The sequence below is a fragment of the Panthera leo genome, chromosome B4 (genome assembly GCF_018350215.1).
Source record: "Panthera leo isolate Ple1 chromosome B4, P.leo_Ple1_pat1.1, whole genome shotgun sequence".
Taxonomy (NCBI): domain Eukaryota; kingdom Metazoa; phylum Chordata; class Mammalia; order Carnivora; family Felidae; genus Panthera; species Panthera leo.
This window is the reverse complement of record NC_056685.1, coordinates 93,081,943-93,105,501: the sequence shown is the minus strand read 5'-3', so window position 1 is coordinate 93,105,501 and position 23,559 is coordinate 93,081,943. Positions and strand designations below refer to the sequence as shown.

The 23,559-nt window shown below is 35.8% G+C and overlaps 1 protein-coding gene across 2 annotated transcripts in view; it reads right to left on the bottom strand.

Annotated features, from left to right (window-relative positions):
- RAP1B (RAP1B, member of RAS oncogene family) overlaps positions 1-23,559 on the bottom strand; it is a 45,243-nt gene that overhangs the window by 1,926 nt on the left and 19,758 nt on the right. The window contains exons 2-7 of one of the 2 annotated variants that reach the window (XM_042947116.1): positions 8,378-8,460; positions 7,254-7,322; positions 5,726-5,782; positions 4,543-4,683; positions 2,759-2,902; positions 1,715-1,831 (exon numbers count right to left, since the gene is read on the bottom strand). In XM_042947116.1, coding sequence (XP_042803050.1) covers positions 1,745-1,831; positions 2,759-2,902; positions 4,543-4,683; positions 5,726-5,782; positions 7,254-7,322; positions 8,378-8,434 — 555 coding nt within the window. In that variant the 5' untranslated portion in view covers positions 8,435-8,460 and the 3' untranslated portion in view covers positions 1,715-1,744. The remainder of the gene's footprint in view (positions 1-1,714; positions 1,832-2,758; positions 2,903-4,542; positions 4,684-5,725; positions 5,783-7,253; positions 7,323-8,377; positions 8,461-23,559) is intronic. The other variant, XM_042947117.1, reaches the window with a different exon arrangement.

The window sequence follows — 23,559 nt, the reverse complement described above, 5'->3', positions numbered from 1 at the left end:
GTTTGTGAGTGATGTAAAAGAAGTAAAATCAGAACTCTTTCTGCCAAATATTTATTTTCTTTGGATGATTTTCTGTATACATTCCTGACTACGAAAAAGTTTTCTTTTTTTACTGTTTCTCTGGGGTTCAGACTTGCTGCAAGTTCCAGAAATGCTGTTAATATAGATATGGCTGTTGAAGCAATTTTTATAAATGCCTTGAACTTTAAGTCCTCATTTAGTCTGAATGAGTTTGGTAACTTTTCTAAATCCTAGCAGACTGAATGTAGCAAATTGAATAGCACAGATGGGAGTGTGTGAGCTCACGCACATGTGTGCCAAGAATGGGCATGTGGTCAGGAGTGAGAGGATGTCAGGAATGAGAGCACTTATCTAAACAGAAAGCTTTAAATGCAGAGTAGGGACAGAAACTCTAAGAGGCAGAATCAGAAGTGCTATAGTAGAGGGCCATTTTAACACAGGAAGTAGCAGAGCCACAAATACTAAAAGTTCTCAAGGATAAGTACAGTAAAATATAGTTTTAATGATAAGGGGGGAAGAAACCATTCTCATTGGCAAAGAGCAGCAGATGATAGTTGAGGGTTTACCAAGTACCAGGTACTGATCTAAGTGATTTACAAGTATTAACTCATTTAAAAAAAATTAAAAAAAAAATTTTTTTAACGTTTATTTTTGAGAGAGAGACAGAGCACAAGTAGGGGAGGGGCAGACACACACACACAGAATCTGAAGCAAGCTCCAGGCTCTGAGCTGTCAGCACAAAGCCCGACACGGGGCTTGATCTCACGAACTACAAGATCATGACTTGAACCAAAGTCGGATGCTTAACTGACTGAGTCACCCAGGCACTCTGATATTAACTCATTTAATATGACTGTTTTAAAAAACTATATAAAAATGTTGCATGTTCAGTTTTCCTTCGTTGTCTCATCTCTTGAGTTGTTTCTGTGGTTTTCTATGCCTGGGAACTCTTTGGCTATCAATGTCTCTTGCTGATGGACTTTCCCTGAATCTGCAGTTTATATTTGACTAATTTGGTGCCCCAGGTATATATGCTCCTATAGGACCTATAACAGCATAGTGACTAAGCATGGGCTTGAGAGCTAGTTCATTGTTTAAATTCTGAGCCATGAACTCAGATCACTGGATTCAAATTCTGGCTCTGCTATTTACTAACTGCAGGGCATGAACAAGAAATAATCTTTTTGTGCTTTAATTCTTTCATCTGTTATATGAGAATAACAGCTCCTGCCTCAGAGGACTGTTGTGAGAATTCAATAAAATGTGGACAATACTGAGTGCCAGGAGTTTTTACTATCAATCTGATGCTGGACTTACACTATCCTGCATTTATCATATTTTGCAACTGTTTGTCTAATTCTTCCACTAGACCTGACTTAGCTTAAGGCTATAGATAGGAAAGAAGGTTCGTTTTGCTCACCACAATACCGTCAGCACAAACCAATGTCCCAGTGGGGCATAAGTATACATTGGATGAACTTACCTACAATATTCAGTTACATGAAATACCCTACTTTTGATGATATATAAAGGAAATAATTAATTACTGGGATATCATACTAACTTATGGATATCTTAAAAAGGAAGTAACCATCTTTTTTTTTAGAACAAAACATTCTATACTCGTTTTCTTCATAGAGTGCCCTTAATGAAGCTGAAGTTAAAGGTTAGGGAAAAAGATAAATTAACATACCTGGCTCAGAGCTACAATGCATTTAATATATTAAAGCAGCTGACATGTTGACTTTTTGCGGGTCTTCCCAGGCACTGGAGTTTTTCTGTTAATTTGCCGCACTAGGTCATAAAAGATCTGCAAACACAGTATTTTTTTTTTTTTTAATTTATAGGAGGAAAAAACCCAAAAAAGAAAAAGAAAAAGTAAAATGAAAGACTGAACTTTCCATGCATATATATATGAACTCCAACAAGTATTATGTTCAGTTAAGGAATAAGTAAAACCAGGTATTTCTGTAACTGCTAAATTTTCTTATTTATTTTTTAGGGGCGTTAAAATTATTCTCCTTAAAACAAACACTGACTTAAGAAGCAGCAGAGATCTTATTGTAGTTCATTAGAACATTTAACACCATTCAAAGAAAACAAACTTTTACTCTTTAAATCTTTCTATGTATCTTTATCCTACAATATTACTTAAGCCCCTTCAAAGCAAGAACCGTGCATGCCTTCTTGAATTTGTCTCCATCTTTTTTTTCTTTTAAAGTTTATTTTTATTTATTTTGAGAGACAGAGAGCAAGCAGGGGAGGAGCAGAGAGAGGGAGAGACAGAATCCCAAGCAGGCTCCATGCTGTCAGTGTGGAGCCCAATGCGGGGCTTGAACTCACCAACTGTGAGATCATGACCTAAATGGAAATCAAGAGTTGGACGCTTAACCAACTGAGCCACCCAGGTGCCCCAATTTGTGTCCATCTTTTACAAAACATCCTTTATACACACACACTTGAACTCTTAATCCTGTCTTTCCCACCCCTATCTTTTTTTGTCCAGTCTTTCTTTTTTTCATGGTAAATTCCAGCATTTAATAAAGAGGCTATAATAGATAGCTGTGCTACTTATTAACATGTATATATTTAACATAAGATTTTTGGTTAGAAGATCAACAAGCACCCGGAGTAAGCATTAACTTGGAGCTGTGTTAACACACAGCACACATATTTTTCATTAATTTTAAATCCTGAATTCCAAATCAAGAGTTTTTTTTAAAGTATGTCACCATACCTCATTAACATTTATTTTTGATTTTGCGGAGGATTCTAAGAATGCACAATTGTTCCATTGTCTTGCTAGATTTTGACCTTGTTCCTTTCCTACAACTCTTTCATCTTCCAAGTCACACTTATTACCAACCAGAATCATTGGAACCTAAAAATACAAAACAAAATTGTGAGGGTAAAAAAAAGTAAGTGAATATGCTCTATACATTCAAATCCAAAGAATTCTAAGAGTCAACCCTAAGGATTACTTTTTATGCCCAAGAAAAATACTAAATTAAACAATATGTAATAAAATTTATAATCAAATATGAAAACCTTAACTCTGTTCAGAACCTTTCATGTGAAATTTTTAGAAAACAAGCTATGATGTACTTATAAAAGAGGGGAAAAAAACTTTAAAATTATGTCCCAATGGACTTATAACTAAATATAGTAAGCAAAACACAAAATATTTTTAAAAAGTACAAAAGGGTATTACTATGAAATGTTAATATATTTCAAAAGTTTTAAATGTTTTTCTAAGGGATGTGAATCAATTACAAGTTTTTTGGTTTACCGACATGCATTTATCAAATAATCATTCTTAATTTAATAATACAAAAAGGAGAAATTTGGAAAGCTCCTAAAAGTTTTAGTTTTTACTAAAAATTTAGACAACCTTAATCATGTGATGTCTGTAACTTTAAAAGGACACTAAAGAGATAAATAATACTTACTCTGTAAAATTCCTATTAATCATTTAGAGATTGGTTTTCTAGAGAATTTTTGGGAAAAAAATCCAAATTAGAATATCAAGAATTTTGGCTTTTAGGAACAGATATAAAATTTTATATTCATACTTATTTAATTTAACGTAACTGATAGAACACTAATTATCAGAAATAGCAGAAAACGGACTAATTGTGAAATGTTCACTGAGCTGTAAAGATGTAATAATTCCCGAAAGTTCTCCTGTTTTAGAAGTCGAGGAAATGGGAACATTTCCCACAGATGCTTCTGAACTCTCACAATATTTGCTTATAATTAAGTTATGTATATAATACAGTGGTTCTTAAAAGTGTGATACCCAGACCAGCAGCATCAACACCATCTGGAAACCTGTTAGAAATGGAAATTCTTGAGCCCTAATCCTAGACCTACTGAATCAGAAATTCTGGGAGTCAGAGTTGGCAATCTGTTTTAACCAGGCATATAGCTGGTTCTGATGCAAGATCAATTCTGAGAACTGCTATCTATAGTATGATGAGGAAGTTAAGTAATCCTTTTAAAGTTTCCTACAGGGATTAAACTCCATTATGGTGCACTGTGAAGAGGTACGCAGGTTAATGTTAGAATCTAATGCATTTGTTGGCTTCCTTCTAAAAAATATTATTATGCTCCTTTTCTATCAGTTGAGGTGTGTTCATACGTAGTTCTGATTCTTGTTAGAAAGGCTCTTAAGTCTACCAGAAATGTATAGAACATCTATTAGTAACATTTGCTACCCACATCTTTCCTTCCTTCCCACCAAATGCATGATTTAAAGATAGGAGGGGGATAAAATTTATTTTACACAGGTTAAGAAGGGAGGAGGGGATTTCTTACTTTCCACGTTATATATATTTGAAAATATTATGAGTGTTAAAGATGTATTTCTGCCTTTTAAGGAAAAAAGCTTTCGAGAAACAAGTCCCCCAACCCCCCACCAACCACATTAACTTTAAATTGGATTTAAATTCAAATTCTTAAACTGGGTATCACTACAATAAGGGTTTGAAATAAAATATATTCATTAGGAAATCAGCTTACATCATCAGTGTCTTTAACTCGAAGAATTTGCTCTCTCAGATCTTGTAAATCATTAAATGTGGACTGTGCTGTGATGGAATAAACTAATGCAAAGCCTTGTCCGTTTTTCATGTATAAATCCCTCATTGCGGTAAATTGTTCCTATAGCAGAAACAAAGGATCATTAAAAAACTATAATAAAGTTCTTACAGTTAATTTGATAATTTTAAACGTCTATAATTAGTGCTTGATGAAGAATATAGTAGTATTATGTAACATTACTTAAAATTATAGTCCATGGCAAGATGCTATTTGAAAACTGGTATTTCATGAAATTTTTACTTAACAATAAAACAACCAAAGCAGATTTATGTGCAATAAATATACTTAAGTGGGGAAGAAATATCCTTTCTCCACAAGAATCCGAAGGAGGCTCCAGGCTCTGAGCTGTCAGCACAGAGCCCGACACGGGGCTTGAACTCATGAACCGTGAGATCATGACTTGAGCTGAAGTCAGACGCTTAACTAAATGAGCCACCCTGGCCCCCAAAAGGCAGTTTTTTAACATATAATATGTAGGGTACGGAAACAATCCCCAAGTTACTCACAGCTCATTTACTAGCTAGTTTACTATAGCTCTAAGGGGACCACCAGCATGCTTACCTACCTTATCTTGCCATTTTCCCACATTTTTCCTCCTTCACTAGACTGAGAGCCTTTGCAAGTAAGAACACAGCCCATGCCACATTTCCGGTACTCAAACATTAGATGAATGAATACCATATACCCAGAATAAATCTTCCCTTCACCTTCAGATACCAACAAATCTAAGTTGGTCTATAAATACTTTGAAAGAAAAAAGATACTGCTCAAGATATTTCACAGAGCCACTGAGAAATAAATGTTTACCAAAGTATTTTCCACATTAATTAAAATATGGTAATACAGCTTAACTTGTTTTAAAAGTACTAGTGAGGCTGAAAATTTTCAAACAAATTTTCTACTTTTCTTCAATAAATGACCCGCTGCAATTACAAAGCACACGCATAAAAAACAGAATCCAAGAGAACAAAACAGCTTTAAGATTTAAGGCAAGTAGTAAACTTTTAAATAAGCTTAACTAGTATTTGTCTATAGAGTACTAGTATTTACAAGGTCAATATTACACAAGTTGTACATATACTTTGGTACTTGTTTTACATACCGTTCCTGCAGTATCCAAGATTTCAAGCATACACTGTTGTGCATCTACTTCAACTTGCTGGGGGAAAAAGCAAAATACATCCTCATTTTTGTAAGATATGAAAGAATACCTCATTATATACAAAAGCCAATATGACATTTAAAATAGAGATTGCTACTTTACAACTAATCTCAAGCAATACCTGAATAAAACAGGAGAAAAAAACAGCTAGATAATCAAGGTCCACTGACCCTACCCCCCCCCCCAATTGTGTAAGGTGCAAAAATGACATGCTTGCTTTTTATTTTTTTTTATTTTTTTTTATTTTACAGAGACACAGAGCACACAAGTAGGGGAGAAGGGCCGAGGGAGAGAGAGAATCTTAAGCAGGCTCCATGCTCAGTGTGGAGCCTGATGTGGGTCTCAATCCCAAAACTGTGTAAGGTGCAAAACGACATGCTGTTTGTTTGTTTGTTTTTTTCAATGTTTTATTTTACAGAGACACAGAGCACACGAGTAGGGGAGAAGGGCAGAGAGAGAGAGACAATCTTAAGTAGGCTCCATGCTCAGGGTGGAGCCTGATGTGGGTCTCGATCCCACGACCCTGGGATTATGACCTGAGCCAGAATCAAGAGTCAGACGCTCAACAGACTGAACCATCCAGATGCCCCTAAAACCATGTGTTCTCAACTCAAAGAAACCTACAAGATCCAAGTTCAATACGAATCACTCAGAACTTAATTCTGGGGAGGAAAGGATTCCAAAATAGCTCAAAAAATAATTTAAACCAGTAGTAGTTCCAAATAAGATCAGAAGTCATTCTATCTCATCACTGCCATACTTTACTTAGATATACCTTCACTTCTCTAGATAACTACATCGCCTTCGCTGCACTGGAACATTTCTGGTAGCAAAGAAGAAGACATGTATCAAATAAGTTATATATCCCTGTGACCTCTTTCCACCTAACATTTCCTAGGATAAGAAGTAAAACAGTATCTACACAGCAGCAGAGGACAAGCTGGCTATTACATAAGAGAGAACTCTCTCCCGACTAATTAAAAACGTCTTCATATTAAGTTTTATTGTCACATGTTGTGTTAGTGGACACTAACAGCAGCAGTAGCACTTTCTCAAAGAGTTATAAGTAAAAAGGTTAGGGGAGACTTCTGTATTTCCATCTCTAGTTTAAAAGGAAAGGAACCTGAGAGTGTTCAGTCTTTGGGGGAAGGGTGAGGGGATGTGGAACTATCACTTGAGATGGCCTCGTTCTGAAGTTTGTGTGTCAAATTATAATTTTAATTGTAAACTTTAATTGTAAACTTAAAATTCTCTGAGAGAGAGAAAGAGAACAAGTGTTTTAAGATTCTCATTAACTGGTAAGGATGCAATGTCAGGATATAATCAAGTGTGAACTTTTCCTACTAATTTTATAGATTAACTCAGCTTCTTCATCCTACTTTGTAAACAATATTCAACACTTACAAAGCTAAAAATATTCATTTATATTTAAAGTCTAAAGCAAAAGGCTTTCTAGGGTAACATGTACCTTTCTATAAGAATCTTCTATCGTAGGATCATATTTTTCAACAAAAATTCCTTGAACAAACTGTACAGTCTGAAAAAAATAAATAGCACACCATTATACTTCTTAAAGAAAACTACAAATCCAAATCTGTATGCTTTAAACTATTAAACTATTGATTTCATATAGGCAGTTATGCCATTGATGAAAACAAAACCACCACTATATTTAAAGTATGCATTGGGTGAGAAAATTACCTTAGAAAGCTTTTTTTAAAAAACATTAGTAACCACTATGCTCCTTATTAGGTAATTCTAACTTTAGAGCTCACATATTTAAAAAAATTTTTAATGTCTTCTATTTCAAACAAACTCAAGGCTTAAACTTGAATTTGAATTAGAAAGAGGCTAATTATTTTGTGTACACAAGTGCATACACCCTCAAGACACCGCCCATCACTTTGGATACATTTACAAGTGAAAGAGCAGCTCAGGTCCCATGGTACATACTTCGCAGTTTGATCTAAACACATCAAGTTCTGTGCATGGTGGCCAATGTAAGTGGCTGAGTTAGATGGTCAATCTGTCTTATCGTGGGGTTTTGTTGAACTGAACTAGATGTACTCAAGTTATTTAGCCTGAGTTTCTCCCCTTCCCCAGCCACTACTGTCAAGTTTTCTTTTTTCTTACTATACTATTCTTGAAATGGAAAGCATGGCTGCTAAAATAATGTGAAAACTGGACAGTCACAGGAAATATTTGAAAAAGGTTTTTTATAAGCTTTAATATTTTTTAGCATAAAATGTATATTATAAGCCAAGTCACAGTGAGAAAGACCAAAATTCATTCCTATCTGGCTCAGAATACAGATGGACACACATCTATGTGTTCTGTGCTTAGCCCAAATTGTATTCTGCTTATCTCATGTTGGTCTGGAACTAATACACCAGAGAGAATATGATCTACCCAGATACAAGTAAAAGCTGACTAAAATTACAGGAAAAAAAATATTATATTGCTTCTAAAATCACTGAGATTTCACCTTAAAAATAAATGAAGACAAAATAAATGATAATCAAAACCTAAAACTCAACAGAAAAAGAACATGTGTTGGAGTGAATTAGCTTAAGTACAGCGAGAATGACTTACCAGAGCAGATTTTCCAACGCCTCCTGAGCCAAGAACAACTAGCTTATACTCACGCATGGTGCACGCTTGTCAAAAGCTAGTACCTTGTAATGAAAAAAAAAATTCTTAAGTAATGTCTTTGTATTCATGTGCTTCTTTTATAAATTAGATATTCAACCAAGTAACTTAAAAATGATTACTCTACCATACTAGTGTGGCACGTTCCATAAACAGACTTACTAAAGGATGCTGTTGGTAGGGCTCTTTATGCAACATCAGAGGTAGAAAGAAGCCACAAAATTACAACTTGCAACCCTATCCTAAATTTATACAGAATATTTGCTCTATATTAAGTAGAAAAAGGGGGGGGGGCTGAAAAACAGCATGAAGGGATATTTTACTGGTTACAAGATGGCAGTGACAGGCATGTTTAACTCCCTTTCCTGAACCATCTGTAACCTTGAGACCCAAGTAGAGTGCCTACTAAGTACAGGGATATATCCAATGAACAACAACAACAAATTCCTGCCCTCACTGAGCAATATTCCAATAAAGATGAACAGACTACAGCACAGGTCTGCAAACAAATCCAGTCTATCACCTGTTTTTGTACATAAAGTTATTGAAATTTAGTCATGTCCATTCATCTGTGTATTGTCTGTAGTTGCTATCTTGCTTTAGTGACAGAGTTAAGTAGTTACAACATAGGCCATCTGGTCCACAAAGCCTAAAATATTTACTATCTGGCATTTACAGAAAAAATTTGCCAACCCCTGGGATACATGAATGGTAAATGAGTTAGCAGAGAAAGCAGACCAAATATCTATTCCTGAAATGGGGGAAGGTACAAGGAGCCTGACAATGGTCAGGAATCAGAGGCAGAACTAAAGAATATGAGTGCCCAGACTGAAAAACTATGGCATGTTCAGGATGATGAATTAGTGGAAATCAAAACCAAACCAAAAAGAAACAACTAAAATTTCAGTATACTAAGGATAGAGAAAGAAGATCCTAAAAGTTTCCAGGCTAGGAAAATAATGTAAGAATACAAAACTCCTACATTCCTAGAAAACAGTAATTGGTCAGTGGCCATTATATAAAGTAGCCACCAGAATAAGTTCTAAATCTTCTTAATCAAGAAATGATAGTTCTATAGTTATAATTAACAAGTAACTACTAGAACTGGTTTAAACACATTTAATCTACCAATAACCAATTGCTTCAATGAATGAACATGCTTCTGCAAACTAGCCATTACCATCAGCCCCTTACTTCTAAAAGTCGGTCAATCAAGAAGGGAGACTCAATTTAGGCACATTTGTGTTAAATCTCTTTATATATTCTTTCTTTTTCTAAGACTTTCTACAGTCTTAGAAAAGATATCATTTGTTTTACCTTTTTATGCCACTCTTTTATTTCTCCTTAGGACACCGTATCTATTGCCATGGCTTCCTTTCAAAACTTTCTCCATTTCTGACTTTAAATATGTAGACTATCTAGCATATTTTCTCTTCTCCTGAATGGGAGGAAAATCGCCCAAACCAACCAACTAAATTAGCTAACTTCTCCACTTAACTAGTTCCTATGTTTATTTCTACACTGATTGAATCCATCATTTCCATGGACTTTTACCCCAGTTCTTGAACATTGTCTCCTTGACTTTTGTGACCTGGATGATTCTTACCAGATTATAATTTTAGAAAAGGGGATATAAAATAAAAGTTGGATCTACTTTTAGCTTTAAGAATATTTCACACAGTAGTATCCATACAAACTTAGGACAAATTACTCTTGCAAATTTATTTTTTAATGTAAAAAATCATTTAAAAACAGGATTACTCAGGTGACAATTCTATTACCAGTCCCATGCTGACATTACTCAACCACACAGGATCTATAATGACCAATTTGAGAAATACTGTTTTAAAAACCTAAGGTTCTATGAAAGAGGTTTCCAAATTTGTGCTTCTGAATCCAACTAGAGAAAATATGGTAATTTTGGGGATAAGAATTTCCTAAACATCCCAAATACTTCAGTAACAGTAAACCAAATATTTTAACATCAAGAAAACTAGACTCATCTCTCTGCATTCTTTTATCCTTCATGTAGCTGGGCTGTGCCAATTTCTGATAACTTCATCATGGTTTATCTATTACTTAAAAAAACAACTCACTTCGATGAACATACACCAAAATGCCAAGCAACTGCCTTGAGTGACAGTGTTTCTACAGTTGACATTAATTCACTCCTGCCTTTGAAAGTTTGTCAATGTTTGAACTCTTGAGATTCCTTCAAACCCTGTAAGATTAGAAGTCTGGTCTGCTGAGGGGAGGTGTCTGACCAGGATATCTTTCCCTTAAGTAACCAATAACTGCGGCTTTGTGCTTTTTGTTTCAGATATTGAATGGTGCCTTCCACTCTTTGATATTTGACCTCAGACCCTCATTTAGCATCATTCCACATGATGCCCTTAGACAAACAAATGTACTGAATGGGATGCTTGTGTCCGACCAATTTGTTTGTTCTATGAATTTGCCATCAGATGGATCAGTCTCAACAATGATGGGAACTCCAACTGGCTCCTTGAGCTCACACTGCCAAATTTATTTTGTTATCCTAGCATTTGTACCAAGCAGGTCTTTGTAGAATGCAATTAAGCCTTTTGGATATGGCTTGGAGGTGTACTATTTGGTAAATATTTTTGCCATTAGTTTAATTCTTTAGCTACTTGCTTTTTGTTCACCTATGTGCGTAAAATTTTGTGTCATGTGTTTTGTTTTGTCCTGGACTGTCTTGTTTCCAATCACTGAATAAAGGAACGCTCCATTTGGAATGAATGGAGGCATAGGCCCCGCAAGCCTCCAGTCCAATTCAAGCTGGCCCCAGGCACTAAACGTTGAAGATGAGTAAAACCAGTGGCCCCTTAGGCAGAGGTGAATGATTGGTCAAATGTCACCCTGGGTCACTTGCAAAATTTTGTGACAGTATATTATAAGGTCAATAACTGTGGGGCTGTTGATTATGCAGCTCCTCCCTAACCTCTGCTTGGTCAGGGAACCTGAGAATCTGTAAAGACACACTTGTTAAAAAATTTTTTTTCCAAATATTTATTTAGAGAAAGAGAGTGAGTGGGGGAAGGGCTGAGAGGGAAAGAGTATCCCAAGCAGGCTCTGTGCTACACAGGGGCTCGATCTCACTGAACCGTGAGATCATGACCTGAACCGAAACCAAAAGTCTGATGTTCAACCCACTAAGCCACCCAGGCACCCCTAAAGCACTCTTAAATCACTTTTACTTAGGAATAATTTCTATCCAGTGAAACAAACAGATCTTAAACAGTGAAATGAATTTTGACATATGCTAATACCCTCACAACCACAGACACAGCCCTCATTACAATTTAAAACACTTCCATCATCCAGAAAGTTCCCAATGTGCCTCTTCTCAGTTAATTAACGGGATACCCTTTTTCTTAACTCTAGGGACTGCTTTCTTAGTTGTCAAAGCCACAACTTTCCCTAGGAAGAACTTCTGTGTTTTTTATAAACTCAATATAATCTTGATTCTTTTAATTTTTTTTTTATGTTTATTTATTTCGGAGACAGAGAGAGACACAGCATGAGTGGGGGAGGGGCAGAGAGAGAAGGAGACACAGAATCTGAAGCAGGCTCCAGGCTCTGAGCTGTCATCACAGAGCCTGACACAGGGCTTGAACTCATAAACCGAGAGATCATGACCTGAGCTGAAGTCGGTTGCTCAACCGACTGAGCCACCCAGGCACCCTTAATCTTGACTCTTGTACGTATATGGGCAAATGACAAAAATTGTGACTGACAAGAATGACTTAATTGGACTTATGGCCAACTTTTAAAATATCAAAATTAATACATTAAGAGAAACTGTAACTACAGAAAAAATTATTAGACAAAATAACATTCAATAATCAACTTCTTTAATTGGTATTCTGGGGCCTCAAAATAAAATGACTAAGAGAGCCTACTCTTCTTGAATCGTTCTCTTTACTCACACTACCCACACAATCCTATTCCTTTTGCTCCTTCCCCTTACCTCTGAAATACTTTTCTTGAGGGTTTGTCACCAAAGGAACAATTATACTCACCTCTTTAATTGCTGGAGTAAAAGAACTATACAGAAACTGAATTTAAACATGAGTATAGATTTAGTTGAAGTTATGGTTAAGGATTTTCTTAAATCTCAGGATTTAGAAGACAGAAATTTGTTTCTGGATTTCAACTTAATCACTAATTTTGAGTAATTTTAAGTAAGAGAAAATTACTTAATTTTCTCTTTATAAAGAAAAATGTTAAAAGCAGAATAGGAAAGACCAGATTCAAAGAACCCAGCATATTTTAAAAACTGGCCTTGACAGAACAAGAACCTATTTAGGAAACACACTATTTCAGAAGTCTTTTTTAGAGGTAGACGGGTCAAGATTTAAAACTGTAAACAAAATAAAAATGACTTGATATGAAACAAAATAAAAATTAATGTCAGGAAAGTGTAAAATATATTGTTTTAGACCCAATAGCTGAGATAAAGAAAGGCATGTCTGCTCTTTCTGTTAACTGGGCTTAGACCTGAATAGGAAACTTAAAACAAGAAATTAGTAATTTAGAAATCTACAATGGCTGAGATTTTTCAAAGGCCCTTACAAAGTAAAAAAGCTAGAAAAACCAAACCAAAAAGGTCTTTGTTTTATGAGAAATGGGAGTTTATGGATGAAGACACTTACATAATGCAAGGAGGAGAGCCATAGGAAGGACCAATGTTTCATGTTTGCTAAGAAGTGAAATACAATGATTCAAAATCTGTCCCATAATGCTGCTCCAAGTAAAACATGAGCACCCCACAATTCCTGCCGTTTTTCCACAAAAGGTAGCAATGGACTGACTACATAGAATCACAAGGGAATTTTGGGGGGTGATGGAAGTGTTCTAACACTAGTTGTAGTGATGATGCACAACTTTATAGTTACTAAAACCCAAAACGAAACACTGACACAGCTGACTGAATTAACATAACAATTACCATTAAAAATATTGACTATAAAAAGTAAACATTTATGGGAATTGCATTTCTTAATGAGAAGGTTGAGACCTAATTCCCCAATTGCTTTATTTATCCGTATTACCTATTGTTAGAATTAGAATCAGGTTCATCCACATTATTACTTCCATCAGTATTTTGTTTCTTTTATTCCTTATGATCAAAAATTATATTCATTGTAGGGATACATGACATTTTCTTTACACATTCATCAGGTGATGAACATGTGGATTATTTTCAGCTTGTGGGTAGTATAAATAATGCTTATCTATTTGTTTTAATTTTAGAAATTCAACCAAAAATAATTTTTATTATAGAGCCCTATGGTCACAGGAAGTTTAAAACATTTCAAATTTTGAAGTAGAGAAATCTGATGTTGTCAACAGACTTTCAAACCTAAAATCATAGTGACAAAACACATCTAACTTGCCAAAAAGGTTTGTAACAAGGAACACTTATAAGGAAATGCAACCAAGCAAAGTCATTATCTTTCATTAATTTTTACTAATATCTCCTTATATATACCAAACTAAAATATTAAAAAAAAATTTATCTTGAAAGAGAGAGAGAGCATGAGTGGGGAAAGGGCAGAGAGGGAGAGAGAATCCCAAGTAGGCGCGGCTGACTTGTGGCTGGATTTCAAGACCCTAGGATCATGACCTGAGCTGAAATCAAGAGTTGGACATCCAACCGACTGAGCCACCAGGTGCCTTCAACTAAAATATTTTTATTTAAATCCCGATAAATACCAATGCTAGGGATATTTTTTTCCTTAAAACAAAAAACCTAACTGTATGATAGCCAAAATTTGAACTAATATCTACATTTCAAATTGGTACTTTCCACTACACCAGCTTTGAAAAATTGTTTAGAGATTCTAAGATTGAAATAATGGATTTCATTGTGAATGCTAGTGACTGAGAAAGGCCACTGCTTCTGTTTTGAAAATGACTGTGGGGTTGCATCTAGTTTTAGCAGAAAAGACAACTCTGCTCAGCAAGTAAAGTCTGTCATTGGCTTTTGGTGGGGAGGAGGAAAGAAGGTGCTGGCACCTGTGTATTTGAGTTGTGGGCAGAACATTCCTGTTCAAGTGCTGTTAACTTGAAGCCCAAGAATAAGCACTTGAGAAATCTGAATTTCTAATTTCATGCACAGTTCTGATGGGGAGAGTTACATCTGAATTTCTAAGGGATTTGTGATAACTACCGTTTGAGACATCGAGAATAACTGCTCTCTTTTACAGAATCCCAAAAAGGGACAATTTTGACAGCATAGCATAGTGGTTCATAGCACCTAAGTTTCAAATCCTAGTTTTGTACAACCTTGGGCAAGTCATGAAAACTTTCAGAGCTTCACTTTCTTTACGGTGAAAGTGGAAGCAGTAATACCTACACGATAAAGTTATGAGGCAGATACAAGAATGTAAACTCCAGAAAAAAATTTTGTCTGTTTTATTCATTGCTATATCCCCAGAACCTGAAACAGTGCCTGGGGCACATAGTACGTGCTTAAGAAATTAAGGAATGAAATGTAGTAGTACTTTTCTTAAAAAAAAAAAAAAAAAAAATATATATATATATATATATATATATATATATATATTTTTTTTTTTAATGTTTATTTTTGAGGCAGAGAGAGACAGAGCATGAACGGGGGAGGGTCAGAGAGAGAGGGAGACACAGAATCTGAAGCAGGCTCCAGGCTCTGAGCTGTCAGCACAGAGCCCGACGCAGGGCTCAAACTCAGACCGTGAGATCATGACCTGGGCCGAAGTCAGAAGCTCAACCAACTGAGCCACCCAGGGGCCCCTGTAGTAGTACTTTTCTGTAAGAGTCATGGATCCCATGCACATAGTAACAATCAACAGAAGATAGCTTTTTAAATAATAATAGAGGAGGGGTCCCTGGGTGGCTCAGTCTGTTAGCATCTGACTCTTGATCTCAGCTCAAGTCCTCATCCCAGGGTCTGGAGTTCAAGCCCCACGTTGAGCTATGCACTGGGCATGAAGCTTACTTAAAAAAATAAAAACAACAGCAGCAATCCTCTGAGCTGTTGCTCAAGTTACCTCAGTTGAGAATCCATGGTCTACCTTTTTACCTACTCACTCAATAAAACATGTTGAGGGAATAGCAGTCCAGCTTTTGTTTGAGAAAGTTTCTTCTAGGTAGGTAAAGAGACACAATGTACAGGCTAAAACTGTTTTCCATCCATATATGGGTTTTTGTCCTTATTTCAGTCCTCGTGTTACTACAACCAGTAGTGGAATAGTGGAACAGTTGGGAATATTTTAAGATCAACTGAACTATATTGTAATTCTTTAGCTACAGACTCTAAGGCTTCCTACTATATTCTACTAAATCTAAGAAGCACTTAAAAAAAAAAAACACATTTTAGGGGACCCCTGAGTGGTTCATTTGGTTAAACATCTGACTCTTGATTTCAGATCAGGTCATTATCTCAGGGTTTGTGAGTTTGAGCCCAACTCAGTTTGTGAGTTTGTGCGTCGGGATCTTCACTAACAGCACACTGTCTACTTGGGATTCTCTCCCAAGGCCCGTGCTCCCCGCCCTCCCCCCCCCCCCCCAATACATACCTAAACTAAAAAAAAAAAAAAAAAAAAAAAAGTACTATACAAAAATTTCTGTAATAGTGTTGTTATCTTTGCTCTTTAATATTAATTACACAAGTGAATGAAGATTACTGTATGTACCTCAAGTTTTGCAGACTGTTATTTTGACTACCTAGGGAGAATCTCAGTATACTTTAGAAGCAGAAATATCTTGAGATGGTAATGTAAAATGAATTTTAATTCCTTTTGAACTTGTAAAATAGATACGTGTATGTGATAATGTGGTGGGATCATTTTCTTCTACTTTTGTTTTTTCCTGAGTTTTTAAAATTACTAATAAACAATATATTTATAAAATATGCAAATGAAAATTAAAAATTGAAGGCAAAAGAGGAGTTGTGGAGTTGTCTTTTAACTACCCCATGTTACTATCATTTAAGAATGTTGATAATCATTGGCATTTTTATAATTTTTTTTAAACGTTTATTACTGAGAGACAGAGTGTGACAGAGCATGAACATGGGAGGGGCAGAGAGAGGGGGAAACACAGAATCCGAAGCAGGCTCCAGGTTCCAAACTGTCAGCACAGAGCCCGACACGGGGCTTGAACTTATGAACCATGAGATCATGACCTGAGCCAAAGTCAGTCACCCAACCAACTGAGCCACCCAGGCACCCCTTATAATCACTGGCATTTTTAAAAAGTGGTCATTAGAAACTCAAAAATACCAAGTTGAGTCATTCAATTCACAATGAATAATAATTATAATACTGCTACTACCAGAGAAAAGTATCTTTCTGATAAATAATATACTGATGGTGACAGTGCATGTTTAAAGAAAACAAACAGGCAAGCTTAAAAGAACCAATTAAAATTCTTTTAATGCTATTTTTAAACCTTAGTAACTACTGTGCTTGTTCTGAAAAAGGGCTAAGAGGTGTTATTGATAATTACAAAATTAAACATACCGTTTTAAGTGCTTTACAGAACTATCAACATAAATACTGACAATATTTACTCTAAAAATGTAAATATTGAAATTTTAAACATTTTCCTCTCTATTGTCAAAGAGATATTTATCCTTATGCTAATTAGCATGCCAAAAAAGTCTACTTAGAAAGAAAAGATAAGTAGGGTGGCAAAGGAGTTAAGTTCTAAGTATTTTAACAGGCATGCCAGGAGCAAAGGTTTGTATTCTGAAAAGCTGGCTGGTTTGTTGTATCTTCTTGTACTTCAGCAGAAAATACAGATTGAAACAAAAAGATACAAAGTAAAATTAGGGTACTTGATATTAGAAATTATTAAAAATTCTAGTTGTCAGGTGTTATTGCCATGGACTGTCATCTGAAGAAATGGGAAGTGCAATTAAAACTATTTCATAATGATCTAAAAAATCTACATTGGAAGAAATTTTAAAACCTTCAAGCAGTTAAAGGCAACACCACAAGAAAATGATAAATGAAGATGTATCAGCAATGGGGAAGTAGGTCTTGGTCAAACTCTATGCCAAAAATTATGGTGCTACTGGTCAAATGTGAAACATTCTAGTTTGAGTTTCTAATACAGGTAATGGGATCTGGCTGATTTACATATGATTTTGTGGCATTCCTTGTAAATAATGGCATTTATTTGTAAAAATTAAATGAAGTGTGGAAGTTGAAAGCGAAGTTATGAATTGCTAATTAAAAAAATAATATGCTTATGTTAATCTGCATCTGAACCAAGCTTTAATCTGTTAACTCACCTATTATGTTAAGTCATAAATTAATAAGGGACTCTCAGATCCTCAATTTATTCAGGTGGTTAAACCGGTAAGAATGCTGTATATATGCAAAATGAATTCAGTGCTGTTAATAGTGACACTTCTCACTTATACTTCTTCAGCAAAAAAATGTAATTTCTACAACAAGCAGGCACTTACACAATTATAAATATGAAGCATGATTCACATTACTTCTCTAATCATCTAAGATTACAAATGAAGAAAATTAAACACTAAGGAATCTACTCCTGAAATCATTGTTGCACTATATGCTAATTTGGATGTAAATTTTAAAAAATAAAAAATAAAATTAAAAAAAATTAAGAAAATTAAATTGGTTTAATAAATAAATTGAATAAAAAATACTTGAGGTTAAAATTTGCATAAAAATTTAGTAGGAAGGGGTAATTTTTGGGTATTGTATGTCATTTACATGTAAAGATTTCTAATTGTAATTACTTATACAGATTTCCTAAAATTTGTGTGACTTACAACCAACTCCTGATCAAGGAAACAGACTGATATATCTTAGACTTTGCTGCATTTCTTGCAAAACACTATTCACTAATTTAAAAGATTGTACCCAATGAGCCCTTTGAATAGATTAAGTTGTGTTTTCAACATAAGTTTCTACCATTTGGCTTTATTGTTTATTTACTTTTATTAAAAAAATTTTTTTTTTTTTTAGTGATTGTTTTGAGAGAGAGAGAGAGAGAGAGAGAGCAAGCAGGGGAGGGGCGGAGAGAGAGGGAGACAGAATCCCAAGCAGGCTCCGCATCGTCATCATGGAGTCTTGCGGGGCTTGAACCCACAAACTGTGAGATTACGGCTTGAGCCAAAATCAAGAGTTGGGCACTTATCAGACTGAGCCACCCAGGCACCTCCTGTTTATTACTTTTAAATCAACAACTCTGGTGGGGTAATATGCCAATTTATTTGTGGCTGGAGTTACACTTGGATTTGGGAAAGTCACAGAGATCTGTCTGGGATCCACTGGAGAGGTCATGGCTACAATGTCCCTTCCTCTGCTAATGGGTGAAAATGGGATTTCTGTAGCAATCTAAATGTAGTTGGTATTATGAGGTACCATTATTCAATATGTACAAAATGCCCCTCAGTGATTTCCTTTCTCTGTTTTATACACAAAGATATTCATGATGCCCTCTCCTGCCCACTGCCCCCCACCATTATGTAGCAAGAATAATACACAGATCAGGATAGAATGTTCCTGACCAGCATATACTCAGAATGCAATTCTGAGGAGGGTAGTGTCAAGGAAAACTTTCTGAAGTATTCTTGAACTATCTCAGTCCACAATCAGTTCCCCTTTCTGACAAACTACACCAAATACTCTAGCACTTGATTATATACTATCTTGTACTGTCTTTTAAGAGGACAATTATAGAAAGGAACATTATCTTAAGGTTTAAGAAGTTTGGCTCTATTTAAAAAGTTATATAACTTGAGATAAACTACTTTATTCTCAATTTACAGTATCCTTGTTTGTAAAATGAGGGTAGAGGGAAGGAGGAAGAACGGAACACAGAGATGCCTTACATCAGGCAGGTAGGCATGTAAATGCTTGAAGCAGGAAGGTGTTAATATTAGGAAATGGTGTGAGCAGAATGAATGCTTATACAGATGAAGTCATTCAAATTCTGAAAGTTGTGAATATTGTGAAAACCAACAAAATCTACTTAAGGTATGGAGATCTGGGTTCTGGTACTAGTTTTCTACTTCTGTACTAAATGATCTCTAAGGTCCCTTTCAATTCCAAAATGTATTGTTACATATACCAGGGCTTTGAAGAATTATATATAGACAGAGCTTTTAAAAGTATCTTAAATGTTATATTCCCTTTTTTAAAAAGTATTTTTTTAATGTTTACTTAATTTTGAGAGAGAGACAGCGCGAGTCAGGGAGGGGCAGAGAGCGCGCCAAGACACAGAATCCAAAGCAGGCTCCAGGCTCTGAGTTGTCAGCACAGAGATCGACACTGGGCTCGAACTCACAAACGTGAGATCATGACTTGAGTCGAAGTTGGACGCTTAACTGACTGAGCCACCCAGGCACCCCTCCCTCTTCTTAATTATTATAAAATAAAGGGGCTAAAAACAATACAGGACAATGTACACATTCACAGGCTGCTCTCAGCTGGGAAAATCCATTAGTACCACCAGGTACTCAACCAAGGCAAGATGCAAAGGCTTTCCGTATTTTCTTCTTCGTTCTGGCATGCTAGTCCAACATGCTTTGTGCAATTAAGATCTCCTTTTCAACTAATTTATGATTAGGGCATGGAAATGAGGTTCTCTCTCACTCAGGGTGGTAAACATGGAATGTGGAAAGAAGGGAGCCCTAGAACTGACTACCTATGCAACTTACCAGAGGGTAGTTACTTATTCTAGGCTTGTCTTAATCTATAAAATACAGACAATAATATCAATTTTACAAACTTAATGGACAGATTAAACGTATATGGTCTATGAAAGTCTTAAGTGTTAATCATTACTATCATCAACGAGATGAAGAGGGACAATTTTGTCCCCAATTTGGTCTGGAAATATTTGTTAAATCAAGGAATGACTAAAGACTAATAATTCATTTCCAACAAAGGAAAGAACTATTTAGATCCTTTTTTTTTTAAATCTTTATTTATTTTTGAGAGAGAGACAGCGTGTGAGCAGGGGAGGAGCAGAGAGAGAGAGGAAGACACAGAATCTGAAGCAGGCTCTAGGCTCCAAGCTGTCAGCACAGAGCCCGACAAGGGGCTCGAACTCACGAACTGTAGGATCATGACCTGAGCTGAAGTTGGACGCTCAACCGACTGACCCACCCAGGTGCCCCAGGTCCTTTTTTTTTTTTTTTAAAAGAACTATTTAGATCCTTAAGAGACCACAAACAAGTTACCTTTTGTACATAAGTTGCCATTTAAGTTCACATTCTTGACAGATGTCAAGAATCCCAACTGAGAATGAATTACACAAATCTTGAGAAAAATCAGTTCTTACACTTGCCATGTAGAAATGTAATTCAAGTAGAAAAGAAAATGCTCTGGAGAAGGAAAAGTATTAAAAGCAACTTTTAGGTTCCAGAGACACCTGCTCTCAACCTCAATCTGATTTATTCTTTAAATCAATCCCATTAATAAATGTAAAAAGCAGGTTATGGTAAGAATCAAATCCTTGAAAAGTGGTAAGTGATATTTAAAAAGCATTAATTCCTTGGGGTGCCGGGGTGGCTCAGTGTGTTGACTCTTGATTTTGGCTCAGGTCATGATCTCAGGGTCATGGGATAGAGCCCTGAATCGGGCTCTGTGCTGAGCGTGAAGTTTGGGATTTTCTCTCTCCCTCTCTCCCTGGCTTGTGCTCTCTCTAAAAATAAAAAAATAAAAATAAAAAGCATAATTCCTTTCCATTAAAATGTCATAGGGTCTCCAAATAGCTATAGTCAAATTAAAAATTTTCCAAAAACAATGGTTAACTCAAGCAATTCTATCCTCAAGTTATTTTGCTACAACACCCACCCCCAACCATCCATCTTGAAATTCTGTGATCTTAAATTATAAATAAAGGACTAAGTAAAAAACTTAACTACTGGTTCCTGAAGTCAAGTGGCATTACTTCTCTCACTGAACACTTTCTGGAAGAGACGATATTTGATTTCTCCTTTCCGCCTCCAACTCCAAAAGAAGTATTTTAGCAGTTGAAGAGGACTGCTGTGTTCTCTTTGCACTCCTAAATAAATTTAACTAATTAAAATGTTAGGAGAACCTAGTATTAATCCATTGGACACAATGACAGAAATCAAAACTTCTGAGATTTAAAAATTATTTTTGGAGGTCCAAACACTACCTCTCATACTCTCTTTTAAAAATAAAACTAACAGGGGCGCCTGGGTGGCGCAGTCGGTTAAGCGTCTGATTTCAGCCAGGTCACGATCTCGCGGTCCGTGAGTTCGAGCCCCGCGTCGGGCTCTGGGCTGATGGCTTGGAGCCTGGAGCCTGTTTCCGATTCTGTGTCTCCCTCTCTCTCTGCCCCTCCCCCGTTCATGCTCTGTCCCAAAAAAATAAATAAAAAACGTTGAAAAAAAAAATTAAAAAAAAAAAAATAAAACTAACAATGAACCACAAAATAAACAAAAATCCATTAAAATGACTATTACTTACCATATTTACTTTCTGAGTTGTCTGCATCTCTCTTGAGGGGAAAATGGGAAATGTTTCTAATCTTATATTCTGCTGAGAAAGGTCTTCTCTGTGAATCAGTTTTAAATCTAGTTAAGTGCAGAATTTGTAGGCTACCCAACAATTTCACTGTTCTGACTACATTTATAATACCTCAAGTAAGGAAAAAATTTTTCTCTTGCCCTTTTCATGGATTAATATTGCCAGTAAATAAAGCTTATTCCTACATATACTATGACATGCAATATAAGGTCATGGTTTCTAGTTTTATTACTGGAGTTATTACTATAGTTACCTTTCAGTTTAGTACTTGATCATTTCTCAGCCAAATCAAGAGAGCAAGGTAGTTAGGTGACAAAAAAAAATGGAGATTCCAACATGTTTTGAAAAGAAGAAGAAATAATATGGGCTCAAGATGACCTGTTTGTTAGTTTCTATCAGATCCATCCCAACAGGTTGGATTTGTAGAACTCTCCTCTGCTCCCAAGAGTTCTTTGGACATGACTTAAGAATCTACCTTGGGGCGCCTGGATGGCTTAGTCGGCCATGAGCGTCCGACTTCAGCTCAGGTCACGATCTCGCGGTCCGTGAGTTCGAGCCCTGCGTCGGTCTCTGGGCTGATGGCTCAGAGCCTGAAGCCTGCTTCCCCTTCTGTGTCTCCCTCTCTCTCTGCCCCACCCCGTTCATGCTCTCTCTCTGTCTCAAAAATAAATAAACGTTAAAAAAAGAAAAATTAAAAAGAATCTACCTGTCAGGGTTTTTTTTCCTTCTTTTTCTCATCAGATCTATTAGTAAATTCTATAGGTTATACATAGTGACTAAAAGATCTTCTGTGTCTCCCAAACATAATTTAGGTAAATATGGATAGAATTATGGATATTAACTTTACTATTTGTTATATATAATTTAGAATCTAATACACACACGCCTTATTTAACTATATCTTAATTAGGGAAAAAACAGGAAAATATAAGAATTAAGAGCACAGATTTTACATCTGATTTCCTAAAATGCCAGTTCTAACTATTAGCTAAATGACCTTGGTCACGTTATTTAACCTCTCATTTAAATGAGAGGTTATGTGCCTCATTTCCTCATCTGAAAATGAGAATAACAGTATTTGCTTCATAAAGTTTTAAATATTCAAATGAAATACGCAAATGTTAACAGATAGTAAGCAGTATTACTTGCTATTTTTAAAATCCCATCTACCTATTTACAGTGCTCAAAATTTGAAGCACCTACAGTACCTCAAAATCATACTATACTATAGGAACTTGTATATCTAGGGGAGTTGTCACTCTCTCTTATCCATCCCACTACCAAATCTGATCCATTCTACCTTGGCATCTCTGAAATCAATTCCATTCTCTCCACTTCATTCCTTTATAAGAGCCCTCATTATTTCCTACAATGAAAAAGTGCGGCGGGGAGGGGTGGTGGATCCAAGAGGCAAACATGAAGAGAAAACATTAATATGTTGTACACTTGAATTTCAATGACCAGATTACAGATGTTAGTTTATTTTTAACTGTGAAGACAAAGAGGTAGGACAAGCTAGAAATTTGAGGGAAAAAAATATGACAACTATATTTTAGTGGACTTTATACCCCAGAA